Below are 20,103 nucleotides of genomic sequence, written 5' to 3' on the forward strand. Positions count from 1 at the left end.
ATCTATTATTTCTAATAGAACAAATAACATTTTCTTGTTTTAAATATCACTATGTGTCTTTGTAATGTCGGTTGTTTTACAATTTGGTGTTGCATCTATATTGGAAGTTTGGAACCAATAGAACTATAGAAGGGAAAAAAAACTGCTGAATTTGCTGCGAAAATTATATCGACATGACGCTAAACGTCTAATAGTGGATTATTTTTTATTATACAAAATTTATCAACTTCAATTAAGTAATTCAGAACGAAATGTTAATATTCCGTTTATTGATTTATTAACAGATAATTCAAACAAAAAAGTGTTACCATTCAAACTATAGATTTCTTGTAAATGTAGTTCTACATCTTAAATATTGTTTGCTCGTGAATAAGTTTGGTCATATGCACTATGTGGATATGAATGGTATTTCGAAAATGTGATTTCATTATTTTTGACATTTAAAATATTCAAACTGTAATTAATCTTCTTTTTTTTTTTGGACAAATTTGTAGTTAACGGAATCACATTTTCAAAACATAAAAATGTGAAACGAATGGCATATTCTTTATCCCCTATGTTTGATAGAGATGACATACTGATAAAAAGATAATGCAAGTATTTATCTATTTGCGAAAAGATCTGTATGTCTAAAGGGATAGTCAAAACTGAAAACGTTTAAAATCGGGGCTTGGACTCTGGGCATATAAAATAGGTAGGAATGCATGGTGTCAAACTTTAATGATGATGAAGATAGAGATTACTGTGGAGTCCCCAACACATCCACCCATCCGCATAACCACAAATATATTAAATTTCTCTATCATTCTCTAGTCCCCAATATGGCCTCTTGTATTTATTGTCACAATCTATTAAATTCATATCAAACGTTTCTATATATGCGTCACTAAATATATCAATGCAAAGTGTGTATATTATTATATACATACATATTCATAATTGTAGAAATATTGTCAACTACATACTATAATCTAAGTTATAGTGTCTTTTGAAATTCTGATTAGATATGCTTATTATGTGAATTTTTTTAATATTAATATATTTAAATAGAAAAAGAAAGGGAAAAGATTAGTAAATTGGTAGTGGTCATTAAGAGGGACCATAAGAAATCATGAGCTTCAGCTACATTTCCCATGGATTCCTCGGAACCACTTTTTTGTTCTTCTCTCCATAGATTTTAATTAATACTAGTAAGGTTTAGGAGAGAGAGATATATAGAGAGAGGGTCATTACTCATTAGTGTTGAACTAATCAAAACAAAATCCGAAAAAAAATCTGCAATGAATGGTTATATGATGATACATATTAAATAAATATAATACAAAATATATGATAAAGAAAAAGAGTAGTAGCAGTACCAAAGAAAGTAGTTGAAATCAGAGATCATAATAACCACCACAATCACAAACGCATGAAATCAGAACAGTACTGCTAACAGCCGAGTGAGTGTGTCTGTTCCATATCAAGATGGGGGACCATATTCTCCTGACTGAGGCGATCCTTTTTGTTCTCTACGATACACCTCCAATCACTCCGCTAATAAGATCACAAGTAGCAAAAAATTTCAGTAACTATTTTAAGATCACAAGTAGCCAAAATTCAGTAACTATTTTAAGATCACAAGTAGCCAAAATTCAGAACTCGAATATAATTATCGGAATCTGTAGAGAAAATTTAGTTGTCACTAATGTATTGACATTGGTGGAGATCCTTATACGAAAGAACTCATATCTCTAACCTAAAAGAACACACAAGAAAACTCTCTTCTTTATCACCTATGTATATATAATCCAACTTCGTACCACCATTTAGTGGTAAAACATCATCATTTCTAATTCACATACACCATTTGAATTTGCCATCCACGTACGTTATCAAAAATTAAATTGGGAAGGCTGACGAAAAAAATGTAATTTGGGAAGCGAAGATGCATTTAATATGAATATTGTGAAACTGAATGTACGGAACGCATTCACTTTTTGTGTGCATAGAAAGTAGAGAAGAAGATCAGATATTTGAGAATCTAATCTAACGTACAAATAAGTTGGAGTGGAGTGTAGTTCTCCAGTCCAACACGACGTACCGTTGTAGAATTTAGCTTTTTCTTTTTACTAGTAGTATTTTCCCTTATAGTTTGTGTTTACTCAATTTAAAAAAACTGCAGTTGTCCAACTTTATTTACTCTTAAGACTTTTGTAATCTTATACAGCTGTTTCTATTTTGGTACTTAATAATATACGTATTGGTAATTAATTTTAGAACTACGAAATTCTTGTGTACAACTATACTATAATATACTCCCTCCGGTTTTTTTTACTTGTCGTTCTAGAGCTTTGCACACAAATTAAGAAACTAGATCAATGTTCTATTATACCTTTTCTTTAATACATTTTCTAATTTTTTTATTGGTCAAATCATAAAAATAGTCGGGATAAAATTGGTATTTTTGTCAAACATATGCATTGGAAACCTAAAACGACAAATATTGAAAAACAAAATTTTTAGTCTAGAATGACAAGTAAAAAAAACGAGAGGGAGTATTATATACTATCATCTTAATAATCCCAGGTAGCTATTAATTACTTCGAAGAATGTGCTTACTTCGATTGCCAATGAGATACTTCAGAATCTAAGTTCATGCTTACTTTGATTACCAATGAGATAATTATGGCCTGAGCCATATTAATACAGTCTCCTATGACACCACTATACATGACTAATGGATATGTGTGACATGTTTCACCCCTTGCAAGACCAAAGAACGAGTTTCACCAATCTGCCAAAACTGTTTGGTTTCTCTCTTGGTCGCAATATGCCAATATATACTCTTAAAAGGATAAAATATCCAGTTTTTTTTATATATATCTAGGCTTCTAAAACTAATTTCGAGTTTCGGCTCAAGATCTAGCCCGGTAAAAAAAAAAATCCATCCCTATACTTAGTGAAATGGTGTTTGAATTAACGTTAACCATGTCTGTGCTTGACTGCTTGTAACAGTTTTGCTTGAGTAAAAAATTAAAAAAAAAAAAACTAAAAAGATATGATTTAACAAAAAAAACTAACAAGACATGAGCTTGTGGTTCATGTATAAAAGAACTATAACGAGCTGAGTGACGTACGAACCATAACATAGATAACATGGGATTGTTGTTTACATGTTACTTATATTGCCAAGATGCATGGTAACAACCAAAATCAAAGTAAACTGAATAATATCAAGAAAATATCAAGATGCATGGGATTGTTGTTTGCTAGAAGAAAATATCAGTCGATCGAGTAATTAATAATTTACTCGAAGTAGTTAGTTGATACTTGACAGATCAAGATCGATCGACGGAGATCAGAGACCTTCTCTTCCATGCCTTTCGTAGGTTTACTCATGAAAGATACGAGATAGTGTGAGAGGTCACTTTCCTGACTTCTCCATTTATGTCCTCCATACTAACAAAACCCTCAAACACACTTATCAAATCCAATTAAATCTGTGCATTTCTTTCTATTTATAAGTCTCTTTCATTTAGCCCCTTATCTTTTCGGTCGGGTTATTAATTTATTATTATCTATGAATTCTCCTTGTCATTACAACCTAGCCCAATTTATTAAAAAATCGTTCGATTATAAACTGAACTCAAACAGTATAGAACTGTTCTCCATTCGATTTCCTGACTAAGCAACAGTTTTCAAATGAAACGTGGCAAATTTTCAAAACAATTGAACCATATGTATACTTATTTCGTGTATTCCAAATAGAGCAAATACAACAACTGCCAAAAAAAAAAAAAAAAAAAAAAAAATTAGAGTACAACATGAAACATTATAGTTGCCTTGTTTTTACGATAAAAATTTATGTAGAATTGGTTATTAAATTTCTAGGTTTGAAACAGACTTATAAAAAAAAAGATAGATATTTTATATCAAAAAGAGTAAAACATTTATCTTTTGTTTGTAAGTCTGTTTCAACTTTCAACCATAGAAAATTTAAATTTAACCAATTCTTCCTTTTTTACGAATATAAAAATACACCAGTAAAAAAAACTTTAATAAAAAGGAAAATATTAGAAAATCAAAACAATCATTTGGGCCGTTTAAGAAAAAAAAAATACTTATTTGTATAATTTGATTATAAAAAAAAAGTAATTATAATGGTTAGTTTATTTATTATCCTTTCGAGAGAAGAGAGAGAATAAGAAAAAGCAAGAAAGAAAAAAAAAAACGGAAGAGAAGGAAAAAGCAGAGAAGAGTGATGAGAAAATACAGCTTCGTTGTCACTTGTGACTCTCTATATATCGCATCCCCTCCCCATTGACAACCTTTCACTTCCATCACTCTCTCTCTCTCTCTCTCTCTCTCTCTCTTTATCTCTGTATTATTCACTCATCACACTCTCTCTCTCTTCCTCTCTCTGAAAAAATGGAAAAACCCATGGTTTCGACATGGAGACCCGACCCGGTTTACCGTCCACCTGAGACACCACTGGAGCCTATGGAGTTCCTAGCTCGTTCATGGAGCGTCTCTGCTCTCGAAGTCTCCAAGGCTTTAACACCACCTAATCCTCAGATCCTCCTCTCCAAAACCGAAGAAGAAGAAGAAGTAGAAGAACCCATCTCCACCGGAGACGTCGACGGCGAGGACACCGGACTTGTCTCCGGGAACCCTTTCTCCTTCGCTTGTTCCGAAACTTCTCAAATGGTCATGGATCGTATCTTGTCTCACTCTGTAAGTCCTTTTTCCTCTGTTTTCAGATAAAAACAGAGCATTTGCGGACAAAACTAAGCATTCTCAAAGATACTGACAAAAGTTTATTTTCATTGTTCATGAAAGTTTCAATCTTTAGCAAATTATATGTTTCATAAATCTTACGTAAGGGGAAAAAAATATTCACGCGCAATAATTATAATTATTATTAATCAACAAAAGAAAAAAAAAGTTATGATTTAGAGCTACACACTCGCTTTCTGGGGACCCAAGAAACATAATAACAAGTTCATGGATTTGTCATCATCATCTCTTCTTGATTCTACTTTTGTCTCATCCTTTAACTTTTTTGTGTTGGCAGCAAGAAGTGTCACCAAGAACATCTGGTCGGCTATCACATAGTAGTGGTCCACTCAACGGTTCATTGACCGACAGTCCTCCTGTGTCTCCTCCCGAATCCGACGGCATTAAGGTTTTCTCAATTTTTCTTGACCTTTTTTAATTTGGGTTTTGTGACTATTCTTAAGCATGTATTTGGGTTTCTGCGTTTTTTTTTTTTTTTTGGTGTTTCTCTCTATGTAAATGTTTTCGACTGCGTCACTGACATTTTTGTGTACACAATGAGAGACAATGAAAAAAATCAAAAAAAGAATCTTCACTATAACCTTTCTCTTTATCCAACCATACCCAGAGGCCAGAGATCATGTCTTTCTCCCACTACTGTTTCCGATGATTACTCATCATTTCATTTTAATTTTATACTAATTTGCATTGTTTATTCGATAATTATTCCTTAAACCCATTAACGAACATGCTCAAGATTGGTTTTTTTTAATTAGTATTATTATTTTAGTGACTACACTTTGGTCTAAAGCAATCTCCTTTACTTGATTTGATTTTGTCTTTTTCTTGTTCGTCACTCCTCTTCTAAAATATTTTTCCTTTTTTAGATTTTGCTTCACTCTTTTGTATATCCATTTCTGGCGAATCTTTAAATTAAAAGTCCAATTTTTAATCTTTTCGTTTCTTGAAATGCAGCAATTTTGCAGAGCAAATAACAATTCGCTGAACAATATAAACTCTCAGTTCCGTTCAACGGCGACTACTCCGGGGACTATAACGGCCACGGCCACACAGTCCAAGACGGTTGGACGGTGGCTTAAGGATCGGAGGGAGAAGAAGAAAGAGGAGACTCGAGCTCACAACGCTCAGATTCACGCTGCTGTCTCTGTTGCTGGCGTGGCTGCAGCTGTTGCTGCTATTGCAGCAGCCACTGCTGCGTCTTCTAGCTGCGGTAAGGATGAGCAGATGGCTAAAACCGACATGGCGGTTGCTTCTGCTGCGACCCTTGTGGCTGCTCAGTGTGTGGAGGCTGCTGAAGTTATGGGAGCTGAGAGAGAGTATTTGGCCTCTGTTGTTAGTTCTGCTGTTAATGTTCGTTCTGCTGGAGATATCATGACTCTCACTGCTGGAGCAGCTACAGGTTTGTTTAGTAACTCTAAACTCTGTTAATGGTTTTTGATAAAGTTTTGATTTTGATGCAATTGATTTAGGGATTTGATTGACTGAAAAGTTGAAACTTGATGGAGAAATCGAATCATTTGATTTTAGGTGTGATGGGGACTGCTAAAGTTCTGATTTTGATGAAGGAAATGATAGAATTGATCTAGGGATTGGCTAAAAATTGGAACTTTATGAAGGAATCATAGTTAAATTTGGGTTACATGATTGTGTATTTTTTGTGTAGCTTTAAGAGGAGTGCAGACATTGAAGGCGAGGGCAATGAAGGAAGTGTGGAACATTGCATCAGTGATTCCAATGGACAAAGGACTCACTACTTCTACTGGAGGATGCAGCAACAATAATGTTAATGGTAGCAATGGAAGCTCAAGCAGTAGTCACAGTGGTGAACTTGTACAACAGGAGAATTTCTTGGGAACTTGTAGCCGAGAATGGCTCGCTAGAGGTTGTGAACTCCTCAAACGCACTCGCAAAGGTAACAAAAGTTCAATCTTATGTGTTTGAATTTTACACTTTAGTTCTTGATCTTTTGTCTAATGTTGTGTGACTTTTGCAGGTGATCTCCACTGGAAAATAGTGTCTGTTTACATCAACAAAACGAATCAGGTAAAGATTTTTTTTTTCCTTATGGTGCCTCGAGTTTCGGTTCACTTTAGATATGATCGTTGATCTGATGAAAAAGATTAAAGAGAGCCAAATTATTTGTTAATCAGTGGGGAATCTTTAGTTACTTCACATGGATGTAAACTTTGTTATATGAAACACACAAAAAGATGAGAAAAGAGAAATTTCAAACGGCAGGAAAAGAAGAGAAAGTAGAAACAAAACTAAAGCTAAAATAAAAAGTACTGTTATGACAATGATGATGAAAATGAAGTCATGGGATCCACTTTTGTCTTTGCTAAGTTAGAGAATCAAATCACTAATTTGTTTATTCATTGTTTTGATCTAATTGAACTTATAGGTTATGTTGAAGATGAAGAGCAGGCATGTTGGAGGAACATTCACCAAGAAGAAAAAGAGTAAGAGATCATTTACTTTTATTACATACAAGTATAACACCGCTTTCCTTAACTACAAACGTTTAAAACCTGATTAGAGTGGTTGGAGTTATCTCTAATTCCTTCCAAGACAGTAAAAATGATTCTTCTAATGGATTGTAGTTTGATATTGAAAGCTTCACTTTTTGTCACTATCTACTGTCAATGAGTCAATTATTTGTGAACCCTGGTAAAGAGAATTCAAAACTTTGATGTGGGTCTGCTTTGGATTTGGGGATTCGAGACTAAAAAAGGAAAAAAGGAAAAGTGTATATGTGACTAAAGTAAACTATAGGATCAAATCGCCTCAATCTTTTACTTTTTTGTCTTTCTTTTGAATGTGAACTTGAAGACTCTTTCACTAATTATTTTACTAATATCCCAATTTTGTAACAGACATTGTGCTTGAAGTAATCAAGAATGTCCCGGCCTGGCCCGGACGACATTTGCTAGAGGGAGGAGATGATCTGAGATACTTTGGTTTGAAGACGGTTCTGCGAGGTGATGTGGAATTTGAGGTCAAGAGCCAAAGGGAGTACGAAATGTGGACACAAGGTGTATCAAGGCTTCTTGTTCTGGCTGCTGAGAGGAAGTTTAGGATGTAGACATGTAGTGAATAAAACCGTTCAATGCCCTGCTTGGTTTAAGTAAGTGTGAGTTTTTTTTTTTTAACTTATGGGGTCAATCTCAAATTGTAGGGGGTTCTTTTAAGGTAATGGTTTTTTGGGTTGGGTATAGTATGAAATGGACCTACCAGTCAAGATTTCAACACAAAGGTGAGTAAGGATTTGGGGTAAACAGAACTTAGTGGGTGGGGTGATCTGTAATTTTTATGTTCTTAGATTATTAATTTTTTTGTTGTTGGTGGTGTTCTTTTGTATAGAAAACAAAGTTGAAGTAATAGATAAGTATTTATAAAAAATGAATGGGTCCATTTTCATACTTGTTCGGGAACATCAAATATGCTTCTTTTTTGTCCCATTATTGTTGGAAATATCCATTAAGCAAAGAACCTGAGCATATTTGTATAACTCACAAGTCACAAGAAAACATATATCATCAAAGGATCGTTTCTCACATGTTATACTTATAACTGCTTATAAAGAATGTTTTGGTATTGTTAACCAACTTTATCAAGCAGTAAAACACTATAATATTGTCTTCTTAATACTCTCGATAAATCTATGTCTAGAATTAGTAGGATAGTAACGACACCATCAGAGAAGATGGAACCACATGTCACTACTGGCCGTTGCTCATGATGCCAAGGAGATTGAGGAAGAGATTCATGACGTCCAGGTAAAGACGGATCGCAGCAATGATATACTCGTCGTAGTTGAGTTTCTTGATCAGCTGGTCTGTGTCAAAGATGATGTATCCGCAGAACACGATTGATGCTACACCGCTGAATATCATTGATGTTAGCTTCCCGAGAGGGTAGTAGATCTGCATTCATTTCATTGGTTAGCTTGTAATAGTAATATATCTCAATACTCCCAAAACTATGAATAGATTGGAGAGTTAGTGTTGATTCTGGTAGTACCTGGAGCAGAGTGAAGACAAGGATAATGAGGAGTGAACCAAAGAGGAATGGTCCAAGGAAGGAGAAATCATGGCCTCTCTTTACTGCCCAGAAGGTGTAGATCGTCAGTCCAAAGACCATCGCTGCTGTCAGAATTGCAGCCCCCATAACAATCCTCCCTGTTTTTCACAAGACTTGTAGTTAGTTCTTTTGTTATAGAAACAGAGGTAAGTTAATAAGTTTCTTGACAAAAGCATGAATCATCTCTTCCCCTGTTCCTCTTTTTCATGATTCACAATGTTTAAACCAACAAGTTACGAACTTATATGATTTTGAAAACAGTACTACCTAGCTAGTCACAGATCATACCAAGACTACATCTGAAACAAAGATCTAGATGCAACACCATTACCCAGTGTTAGGTTGATTTTATTAAACAGAGAATACTCCAACACTAGAAGAAGCAGAACAAGTATCCATCCATTACCTTTGGAGAGAGAGCATCAGAGCAGCAAATACCAACAGCGAAGGAAATGGAGAGAGTGAAGATGGTAAGGACAATGCAGTTAATGGGATGCTTCTTCTCAAAAGCCAACAGAGGCCACATCACTACAAACACATCAATAAACAAACCTCATCAAAATCCAAATCACTCAGTGAAACCTCCAAAACACACTCTATAAACAAAAACAGTAGCTTTCAAGCGATGAATCAAGCGGAAGTAGAGAAGGTATATATACTATATCAACGAAACAAGTGTAGCCCTAAGTCATGAAGAGTACATGGATCTAAGTCATCTTAACAAAGAATCAACGAAACACAATAGTAGCAAAGTGAACACTACACCGATCTAAATCCTAAAGCTTTTATTTTTTTCGGTGAATCGAACAAGTAAAGTAACTCAAAAAACCCTAAGCGACGAACGATGATGAAATGTAGGTAAGACTAAACCCAAACAGAGCTAAGAACAACCCTAACTAAGCATGAAATCGAAAGATCAACAAAAGAAAACAAAATATGTGAAAAAAAGGAGACGTAACGGAAGAGAGGAAGAAGGAGGATGACGAACAAGACGACGATTCCAGGGGTAGTCTCGGTGATGAAGACAGGAATCGGACGGACGAAGAAGAACACGGAGGAGACACCGACGGTGAGAAGCAGCTGAAGAGACAAGATGGTGTACACTTTCCTTATGAAAGCCCAACGAAGCTCCGAGCTCTCTTTCATGTTTGGATACAGCTCGTTACCACCACCAACACCAGTTTCTATGTCAGATTTCGCCATATTTTTTTTTTTTTTTTTTTGTTCGTCCAAAAATCACAAAACCAAAGCTATGAAGTAAATAGAGAGAGTTTCTCAGGAAACTACCAAGAAAGTGACTGGGGAAAAGGGGGAGGTAATGCTTGTGTTACTGTTCCGTCATTGTTGTTACACTAACTAACCAATTAATTTACGCCAGGTGGAATAATACATCGGACGCGTTTTTTCCCCGGGTGACTGTGTAACCAAAACATTGCATTGCCGGGAAAGTATGTGTGTTTTCTGCAACACTGCTCTGTTTTCTCCAGACAAACCAATCATAATACGCCACGTAGCATAGTGCTGGTTGTGTTTGGGTTTGTCGTTTATTTATTTTTTGCATGGGAATGGAAAAGGAACCAGAGTGTACATAATAAAGCTTGCTGTACTGTTTATAGATATATATATATATATACTACTTATATTGGTAATTTTTAATTGCAATATATATACTATAATTAATGACATTACACTTGTTACCTAACTTCTATAATTGTTAACAAACTACTAATTACGTGTGTTTTTTTTTCTTGCAAGATGTACATGCTTATCTTAGTTATATATGACAAAAAAAAAATGACAATCTAGTTGAGTTGATGATGTGTATTTAATATTTACTATATATGATCTAATTAAGAGATTCAGAAAGCTCACTATATATATACTCGAAGTCTCGAAAATATATATACTTTAAAAAGGAGAAACTTTCGTGTGTTTTTTTTTTTTAATTCGTCTTCGGTAGAGTTTGTTCTTTATATAAAGTTAGAATCATTTAGCGGAAACGTTAACGAACATTCTTATAATGTTATTTGATTATGAATTACTAAACTATATAAGGCTTTTGTTCAATCTCAAAAGGTTCGGTTTATTAATAACTTTTGTACATGTGGATCAAGGCAAACTAAACCAAAAAAAGTCAAGAAAGATGTGTTTCGTGAGATTATCTAAATGGTGTAAAAAGTGTTATAATCTGAACTACTTGATGAAGACCAAAAAAAATATATGAATCATGACTCATGATTGTATACTTTAAGAAGATACACGATAACTTAGATTAATATAGGAAATGGACTTAATTGAGAAAAACCCAGATTAACGTACAAATCATCAGTTGTGAATTTAAAAATAAAGATTTTATCAACATACTAGACGAGATATATATACAACTCATGACCTGCACGAGTATCAAACAGCTCGTAAGATATATATAGGGGTTAGAAATTTATTAAACTATACTATATATCTAGGTTTTGAAAAATAAAATCTATATGGGTTACCATGACCCGAAGCTGGAGATGTAGGGTATTTAAAAGCCAACTAAACATCGAAAGTTTTTAAGATATCTAAATATGAAGAAATGTTAATAATGAAAAATCAATGGATGAAGAGGCTACTAAACAAGACATCAATGGAAACTATGAGTCTATGACTGTGTATTGTGTACTAGTAATCAACTAAGTCGAACCATCTCCGGACTCCAACAATAGTAGAACGAGAGGGCCGAACCTATAAACTATTGGGGCCAATTGAAGTTCATTGGAAACTATGGAATACTCCAACGTACAACCAAAAGCCCATTGGGTTAGAAGAGTTACAACTTACAAGGAATTTATGAACTTTTTATACATTAGTTTGTATGAAGAAGTTGATAAAATAATAAAAAAGTGGGGTAGAGAAGAATTAATTGAAGTTTCCAAGTGTAGGATTGGTGTCTATGAACCTACTCAAGGACTGTTCTCTGATGTTTATCTAAAATTATATGAAAAAAGTATCGTTTGATGCGATAGATTTGACAATGCACTTCTCATTTTCAGTTCTTTTTCAAAAGTCACCACATTTTACTATTACTATTAATATCTTATTTATGATTCCTAAGGCAAATTCATAACACTAACGACATCCACATGTGTATATATGCTTCTCATTTTTATTCCTTTTATGGCTTCTAGTGAGATTGTGATTATTGCCTCTCATTTTTTTGTGTTGAAAATAAATATTGTTGTTTAGTTGCTAGATATTGTTGGCTGGTCACTTCACTAAGCATTCATCTGGATCATAACCAGAATATGTTGTTAGAAGTTCAGAGGACAACAATTTCTTTTCCCTTTTCACACAATGCTACTTGTGAATATAGCGTCTTCGATTTTAATAATTCGTGTGGCTGTTGGTCAAGTTTATTAACAAGTTCGTGTAGGTAGTAAAAAAAGTCAAAAAATTGTGTGGTTTCAAGTCTATTATTAGAGAATTGGTGCATTTCATAGTTATATTTTGTTATTCTTTCTTGGTTGCTTTGTTTATTGGTTTAGCGTTTTTAATCAAAAACTATTGGGTTTGACGGCGCTAAACTTATAGCTCATTCGTTTGTTGGGGGGAATGATTGATTAAATTAAATGAAAAAGAAGAAGATAAATGTAATATTTTAATATGTTTTTAGAAAGTAATTGTTGCTAATGCTTAATGTGATAAATCTATATATTTCTCTCACTAATATATAATTATATACGGGAAAAATGCTATTTAAATCATCAAATTTCAAATTTTTGCCATTTTAATTATGAACTTTTTAGGTGGCCATTTTAATTATGAACTTATTGTTAACTTATATTTTAAACATCATCCTTTGTTGACTGAGCCAAAATTATCACGACGTTAAATTATTTAACAGAGCTAATAACAGACGTTTATGTGTCGTTAACCATCCTCTGTTAGTGAGAAACGACATCATTTGGCAAAAACTAAAACCTCCAAATCCATTAAATCGAAATCCCTAATTTCTGAAAACCAGATCCCTGATTTCAAATCATCATTTTCACTAAATGTCGAATGTGAGAAAGAGTAGCTATATTGAGATGTTGATAGAAACAAGTCGACTTGGATCGCAGAGTGTTGAGAGTGTTGTCGGAGACGGACCTGAACCTCCACCACGAGGTGAATCACAGAGTGTTGTCGGAGATAGAGTTCATGTTGAACTGCAAGTCGCTCCGGAATCTGGTGGCAGAGACGGAGATCGAGTTCAGACTGAAGACATATTGAATTCTGGTGGCGAAAATAGAGCTATTGTATGTGTATCAAAGTCGATTCATGGAGCTTCAAAACGGCGTCGTAAACGAAGAAAAGTCAGAGTGGAAGAAGATTATGATTTGGAGCAAGACATGGATTTGGCTCTTGTTGTTGACAGTGAAGATGACTGTAGGGTGTATGGTAATGAAGATTGTGATATTGTTGATGATGCAGTAGGTGGTGAAGATAACAATGATGAGGAAGTGGACAATGGTTTAGCTATTGAGGAAGATGCTAACATAAACATTGAAGAAGACTTTCCAGAGGCTGCTAGACTTGAAGATGTTGGTTCTGATAACGACAGTGGTGATGATATCTGGGACGAAGACAAAATTCCAGATCCTTTGTCATCTGACGACGAGGATGAGTTGGAAGACATAGACAAGAACGATGCAGCTCATACAAACAAAGACAGCGAAGATCCAGAGGGTTTGTTAGCATTGGAGAAAACTTACAACTCTCCTGAGGATTTCAAGCTCGCCGTTTTGAAGTACTCCTTAAAGACACGGTATGACATCAAACTATATAGATCTCAAGCTCTGTTGGTTGGTACAAAATGTTGTTATGTTGATGAAGATGGTAATAAATGTCCATGGAGAGTATATTGTTCATATGAGAGGAGGAAGCATAAGATGCAAATAAAGATTTATATCAATGGGCATATATGTGTGAGGTCAGGGTATTCAAAGATGTTTAAGCGGTCTGCTATTGCCTTTTTGTTTGAAGAAAGGTTGAGACTCAATCCGAAGCTTACAAGACATGAGATGGTTGCTGAGATTAAAAGAGAATACAAGTGGGAGGTGAGTCCAGATCAGTGTGCTAAGGCGAAGACCAAAGTTTTGCGTACAATAAAGGCTAGCCATGAGTCCCAGTTTGCACGAATCTGGGATTACCAAGCAGAGGTGTTAAACCAAAACAAAGGCTCCGAGTTTGAGATCGAGACAGTACCAGAGCCAGTCATTGGAAGCAAACAGAGGTTTTTTCGTTTATATATATGTTTTAAATCACAAAAAGATTCTTGGAAGGAAACTTGCAGACCCATCATTGGACTAGATGGAGCTTTTCTGAAATGGGATATTAGAGGGCACCTTCTAGCTGCAGTGGGAAGAGATGGAGATAATCGAATTGTTCTTATTGCTTGGGCAATTGTAGAGATAGAAAATGATGACAACTAGGAATGGTTTGTGAGACATCTCTCTTCAAGTTTGGGTCTTCATACAATAACAAACATAGCTATCATCTCAGATAACACAAAAGGTTAGTAATGATTCATTTAAAACTTTCTTAGCTTATGATTCATTTAAACTTTTTCAGGGTCTAGTCAAAGCTATCCATGGGGTACTTCCACATGCTGAGCATCGACAATGTGCAAAACACATCATGGATAACTGGAAAAGAGATAGTCATGATCAAGAACTACAACGCATGTTTTGGAGGATAGCACGAGCATACACAACAAGAGAGTTCACTGATCGCATGGAGGAGCTAAAGAAGTATAATATGCAAGCTTATACGTCTCTGCAAGTTATTAATCCCAAATCATGGCCGAGAGCTTTCTTTAGGATTGGTACGTGTTGCAATGATAACCTCAACAATCTTAGTGAGTCTTTTAATAGGACTATTCGACAGGCGAGGAAAAAGCCATTGCTAGATTTACTAGAATACATCAGGAGGCAATGCATGGTCAGAAATGCAAAGAGGTTTATCATTGCTGACAGGCTGAAAACAAGATTCACAAAGCGAGCTCATGCTGAGATTGAGAAGATGATAATGGGGTCTTCGCAATGCATCAGATATATGGCGAGAAACAACTTGCACGAGATTGAGGTGAATGATGTTACCTACTTTTGTCGATATGAATACAAATACTTGTGGTTGGAAAAAGTGGCAGATGGTTCGAATCCCTTGTATTCATGCTGCAAGTGTGATAATTGGAAAAAAGGAGAAGGTTGAAAACAATGTCAGTGACTATTACACAAAGATAAGGTGGCGAGAAACATACCGAGAAGGTATTAGACCTGTCCAAGGGATGCCATTGTGGCCAAGGTTGAATAGGCTTCCTCTCTTGCCACCGGGATGGAGAAGAGACAATCCCGGAAGGCCATCAAATTATGCTAGGAGGAAAGGTAAAAACGAATCTTCCTCTTCTTCAAATAACAAGATGTCAAGGGCTAGGAGGATTATGACATGCTCTAACTGCAAAGAAGAAGGACACAATAAACAAGCTTGCAAAAATCCGACTGTTGCAAGTTTACCAAAAAGACCGAGAGGTAGACCGCGGATAAATCAAGAACCACAAGGGGAAGGACAAGCATCACGACCTCAAGGATCACAAGCATCACAACCCGAAAGACAAGCATCACAACCCTTAAGACAATCATCACAACCCGTATCACAACCCCAAGGAAGACAACCAGCATCACTACCCCAAAGAAGAGCATCACAGCCCCAAGGAAGAGCACACATAGGAAGAGCACACATATCACAAGGAGCACATGGATCACAAGGAGCACACTTTGATAAAGGATCACAAAGACAAGGACTTGGGCGTTTTGCATCATGGTTTGAGACTTCCACCTAGCTTTGTGCAACTTGCAATTGCATTTTTTTTTTGTCTGAACTTAAAGGACCTAATTTATGTTGTCGTCTTTGGTTTGCATTGTTTTGTTTTGTTTTTGCATCAAGGTTTGAGACTATGTTATCTTTGTATTTTTCCCAAATCGTTTGAACTTAATGCATAGTGGGTTTGGTTAATGTTGTTTGTACTGAAAGAAGCTAATCTATTTTGTCTTGTAACATTTCTGTTTCCATTTAACACAACAACATTTCATAATCAAAGTAGCATTTCATTACCAAGACACAAAACAACAAGAAAAGGACACAAAACAACAATAAAAGGACACAAAACTAAGACATAATACACTAATAACCAAGAACAAGCATCCTCTGTTTTTTTGTGGTACATCACATTAGGATCACAATGACAATAACAGTAAAACAAAAGCACATGAAGCACAACTTGATCATCAATTTCCATTTCTTAATTTCCCTTTTGCTCCACATTTCCTCTACCTTCAATCCTTCGATCATAGCTTTGAACACTTGAATCTCGACTGCAACCTCAGATTTCGCGTTGTTTATCTCGCTGTCAATGATGGATATTTTCGGCAAAACTTCTATGACCTCCTCATACACACCATCTTCGACCCATTTAAACAAATGGTCCTAGAAATGCAAACGATAATAATTATTAACGAACAAGAACACATAAAATTTAAAATTACTTACATCTCGTTTGGTTGGACATCGAAAGAAAGGTCTTACTGGGTTTTGTTTTGTGGTCGATGTATAGATGACAACGTCTAACCCACAATAACACTTCGAAGGAAACCCGCGTTTTATATTTTCACTACTCGATTGCCTAGAATTGCAACTCATAACTTAAAGGAGAAGATGGAGAAATCAAGTATAGAGGAAAAACGAGCTTGGTGAAAAGGACGAGACACTGAAAAAATGAGAAGGAGAGGATCGATTTGGAGAAGATTATGACTTCAGAAATTAGGGATTTCGATTTAATGGATTTGGGGGTTTTAGTTTTTGCCAAACAATGGTGTTTCTCACTATTAGATGATGGTTAACGACACATAAACGTCTGTTATTAGCTCTGTTAAACAATTTAACGTCGTGATAATTTTGGCTCGGTCAACAAAAAATGATATTTAAAATATAAGTCAACAATAACTTCATGATTAAAATGGTCACCTAAGAAATTCATGATTAAAATGGCCACAATTTGAAAGTTGGTGATTTAAATGACATTTTTCCCAATTATATACTACTATCTTTTAATTATAATATACTCGTTACAAAACATATTTGTTTTCAAAATTATTTATGACTTCCTTTGTTTTAAAATAGTGATTATTCTATGCTTAATTTTTTGTTTCATTTTAGTTGTCGTTTTCGTTTTTTAATATGACTTATAGTATAAAATTATCTCATTTACCCATGTTAAATGAATTTTTTTTTTTAAATTATAATAGTCAAATGAAGATATAATAGAACATTTATATGTTTTCTTAATTTATTTGAAAAGCTCTAGAACAGTAACTAATAAAAACCGGAGGGAGTACTATTTCCAACTCCAATTACCAAATATTTTTGATTAATATTCTTAAAATTACCAGAAAAGTTATTTCAAAAACTACCATTAAACATTTTCCTAAATTTTGTATATTAATTTTAAAACTTACAAGCTTATTTATCATCAGTTAGTTTTGATCTACTACAACAGATGATGTAAGTTACAAATAGAATTACTCTAAAGTATGTTCTATCAACAACTACTCTACGTACACAGTTAATTTGAAAGGAACATGTAAGTATTTTCCCTCTTTATGGTTCAGTTTTGGATTTTATTAATTCAAAACATTGAAGATACTTTTCTTGTATCCAGGCCATGAAGGTAAACTAGTTCGCCCATTTTAGCCGATCATCTAGTTGGTAACCAAACGAACACGATTGCCATCCTTAATTATGTTACCAATCAAAGTCATATATAACATTCAAATTTTGAATGAACCCAAAAAGCAATTTTAGTATCCATACCTTAACTAAAGCATTTTTAGTATGAACAATAAAATAGATATTCCTCGGCGCATGGACAAACAAAGTTATTCTCAAAAAAAAAAAAGAGTGAAAATAATTTACAGAAAAAGTGGAAGCTATATGTCTGTACAGTCCACCACCAACCCAACCAAACCCATCACATCAGTCTCTTCTCTGTAAAAACTCTTTTGAGTATTGCTTTTTTTTCCCCGATCCCTTTTGACATTATTGACTATTTACAGTTTCCTATAAACACACTAATTAGTTGCTTTTTCTTTACGTTAAAATGCTTTCGTTTTTTCGCTTGTTTGATGAACGACATAACGTCCGTAAATTACCAATCACACGTCAGTTGCTTATGAAAGTGTTAGGCACTAGCTTAGTCACTTTTAAACAATCTAACGTCTATAAGCTCAAAGTATATAAAGTATATGATTCATGGATAACAAAAGTGTAATATTTCAAATAATTAACATACTTGTATACAAGACAACGAAGATACGTAGCTGTTTGAAAGCTCTCCTTTTTCATCTCTTTGCATTAACTTTTGGACTTGTTTACCATATAACCAAATTTGGTCAAAACTGACAAAAACATGCTGCTGTAAACGCGTAAATAACTGATGTGTGTGTCTGTGTTTTTTTTCTTTTTGAATAAAAATGTGAAAAACACGCAGCTGATTTTGAAACATACACCTCTAGGAAGCACGGTAATAGCTCCCTAATGTTATTTCTTCTCACGTATAGTAGAAGGTACCATCATATAAAAATAAAACTAAGGAATAATAAAGGAGCATAAATAAAATCGAAACCACCAGCAACAAAAAAAAAAAGAGAGTGAAAATTGTAAAATCCTAAAGTTGTTCGTTTTGATACAACACCATCACCATGCAGTTGTTATTATTGCAGTTGTCACGTATTAGTATTATTATACCATTATCAGTCAACGTTTGGGTCGAGTACAAAATGGCCCACACGACCAATATAGGACAGTGGTTAGAGGTTAGTAAATGAGTTACGTGTTTCCAATTTTTCAATGCTCATAATCAAAATAATGCTCACCTTTATGTTATATATCTACACAAATTTATAACCATGACTTGTCCAACTAGAACCAAAGTTGTGTTTCGTTCAACTCCGAGAATTACACGTTGTTCGATAATCTACAAGTCTACAGTCTAGACTCTAGAGTATTATTCTCTCTATCTCACAAAGATTGATGTTTTGATACTTTCACACATATTAAAAAAAAAAAATTTAGTTTTTATTTATAAATTAATTTATAATTACTTTTTGCTAGAGATAGAAAATATAAACTAATAACAATTCAAAAAAATTAAATATTTTCAATAATTACTTTTTTAAGTTTACAAAACATCAATATTTGTGAAACAAAAAAATATTCTAAAACATCAATCTTTGTGATATTTTCCAACTTATCATTCTCCAACTTATACAATGATTGTTGTAAGTAACTATAACGCTTTTTGATTAGGCATCTACAAAGCATAATAATTTGCATATCTTTTATAGGCAAATAAAAGGCCAAGTTTCCTCTCTATCTTCAAAAACTAAAGTTGTAGGTTTAAAAATATGAGACCAGTCGATGCTTTTCCAAATACTAAAATCAAAAGTAGAATTTATTGGTACATCTCATAAGGAAAAATAAAATAAAAGAGAAGGAGATAAATTAATTCAGATATTGCAAACTTATAAGGAACAGAGTATGCAGTACGACACGAGTACAGATGCGGCTTTGTAGTGAAAATGGGAAAAACTCCAAACCATAAATGCTTTTACTACTTTTTACATTCGTTTCTATAATAACAATTTCATTTTTTTATATTTTTAAATAAAATGGTCCTGCTGTAAACTTACACGTGCAAGTACGATAAATATTAATCATGATTTATGTTGATGAACTTATAAAAAAAATTACTACTATCATCAAAGAGCAATAATGAAAACTACATTAGCTGTCGAGGGACAAAACCTATGGGTCCAAACAAACATGCATAAGCAGACAAATAAAGTACCTTAGTAGTAGTAGTATTTGTTTTGCAAAGAGGGATTTGCTTGAAAATAAGGGGGCAAATCAATGATTTTACTGATAACACTATATGGAAAGTTGGAAACACACAAAAAAATTAAACCATCATTACACTATTGTTTTTTGGCGGATTTGTTTTCAGATAATTCACCCAAGAGTTTCAAAAGATTTTAAAGAACAAAAAAATAATTAAGTGAACTGTCCAAAAATTATTTCAACATTTCATTTTTTATCTATTTCTATATATTATTTTAATCTTTTGTGATTGGTTTACTTTACCATTTCTATATATTCCACATTTTTATTTTT

General features: G+C 34.1%; 1 protein-coding gene and 3 pseudogenes across 2 annotated transcripts; 2 read left to right on the plus strand and 2 right to left on the minus strand.

The window, feature by feature from the left end:
• The first annotated feature begins 4,179 nt into the window (after positions 1 to 4,179).
• On the plus strand, positions 4,180 to 8,237 carry LOC104718948 (VAN3-binding protein). Its single transcript, XM_010436776.2, has 7 exons — positions 4,180 to 4,716; positions 5,057 to 5,167; positions 5,734 to 6,178; positions 6,443 to 6,691; positions 6,773 to 6,822; positions 7,181 to 7,238; positions 7,653 to 8,237. Exons 1-7 carry the CDS (start codon positions 4,411 to 4,413, stop codon positions 7,859 to 7,861), a joined length of 1,428 nt encoding a protein of 475 aa, XP_010435078.1. The 5' UTR covers positions 4,180 to 4,410; the 3' UTR covers positions 7,862 to 8,237.
• Positions 8,200 to 10,108, minus strand: LOC104718947 (protein LIFEGUARD 1-like; annotated as a pseudogene). The gene is made up of 4 exons (XR_015569166.1): positions 9,819 to 10,108; positions 9,266 to 9,387; positions 8,800 to 8,957; positions 8,200 to 8,702 (listed from the first exon to the last, which is right to left on the minus strand). The product of XR_015569166.1 is annotated as a protein LIFEGUARD 1-like (transcript).
• Positions 10,109 to 12,893: 2,785 nt separating this feature from the next.
• LOC147936096 (uncharacterized) lies at positions 12,894 to 15,718 on the plus strand (annotated as a pseudogene).
• A 383-nt stretch (positions 15,719 to 16,101) lies between these two features.
• On the minus strand, positions 16,102 to 16,575 carry LOC147936097 (uncharacterized protein At1g43920, Chloroplastic pseudogene; annotated as a pseudogene).
• Positions 16,576 to 20,103: the final 3,528 nt, after the last annotated feature.

This window comes from Camelina sativa, chromosome 10 (assembly GCF_030686135.1).
Source record: "Camelina sativa cultivar CO46 ecotype springtype chromosome 10, ASM3068613v1".
Classification (NCBI taxonomy): Eukaryota; Viridiplantae; Streptophyta; class Magnoliopsida; order Brassicales; family Brassicaceae; genus Camelina; species Camelina sativa.

Bases quoted from the DNA above. Each gene is read 5' to 3' on its own strand.
- LOC104718948 (XM_010436776.2), top strand. From the start codon at position 4,411: ATGGAAAAACCCATGGTTTCGACATGGAGACCCGACCCGGTTTACCGT. The intron at 5,168-5,733 runs GTTTTCTCAATT...CTTGAAATGCAG, and splicing joins CCGAATCCGACGGCATTAAG to CAATTTTGCAGAGCAAATAA. The intron at 6,692-6,772 runs GTAACAAAAGTT...TGACTTTTGCAG, and splicing joins CCTCAAACGCACTCGCAAAG to GTGATCTCCACTGGAAAATA.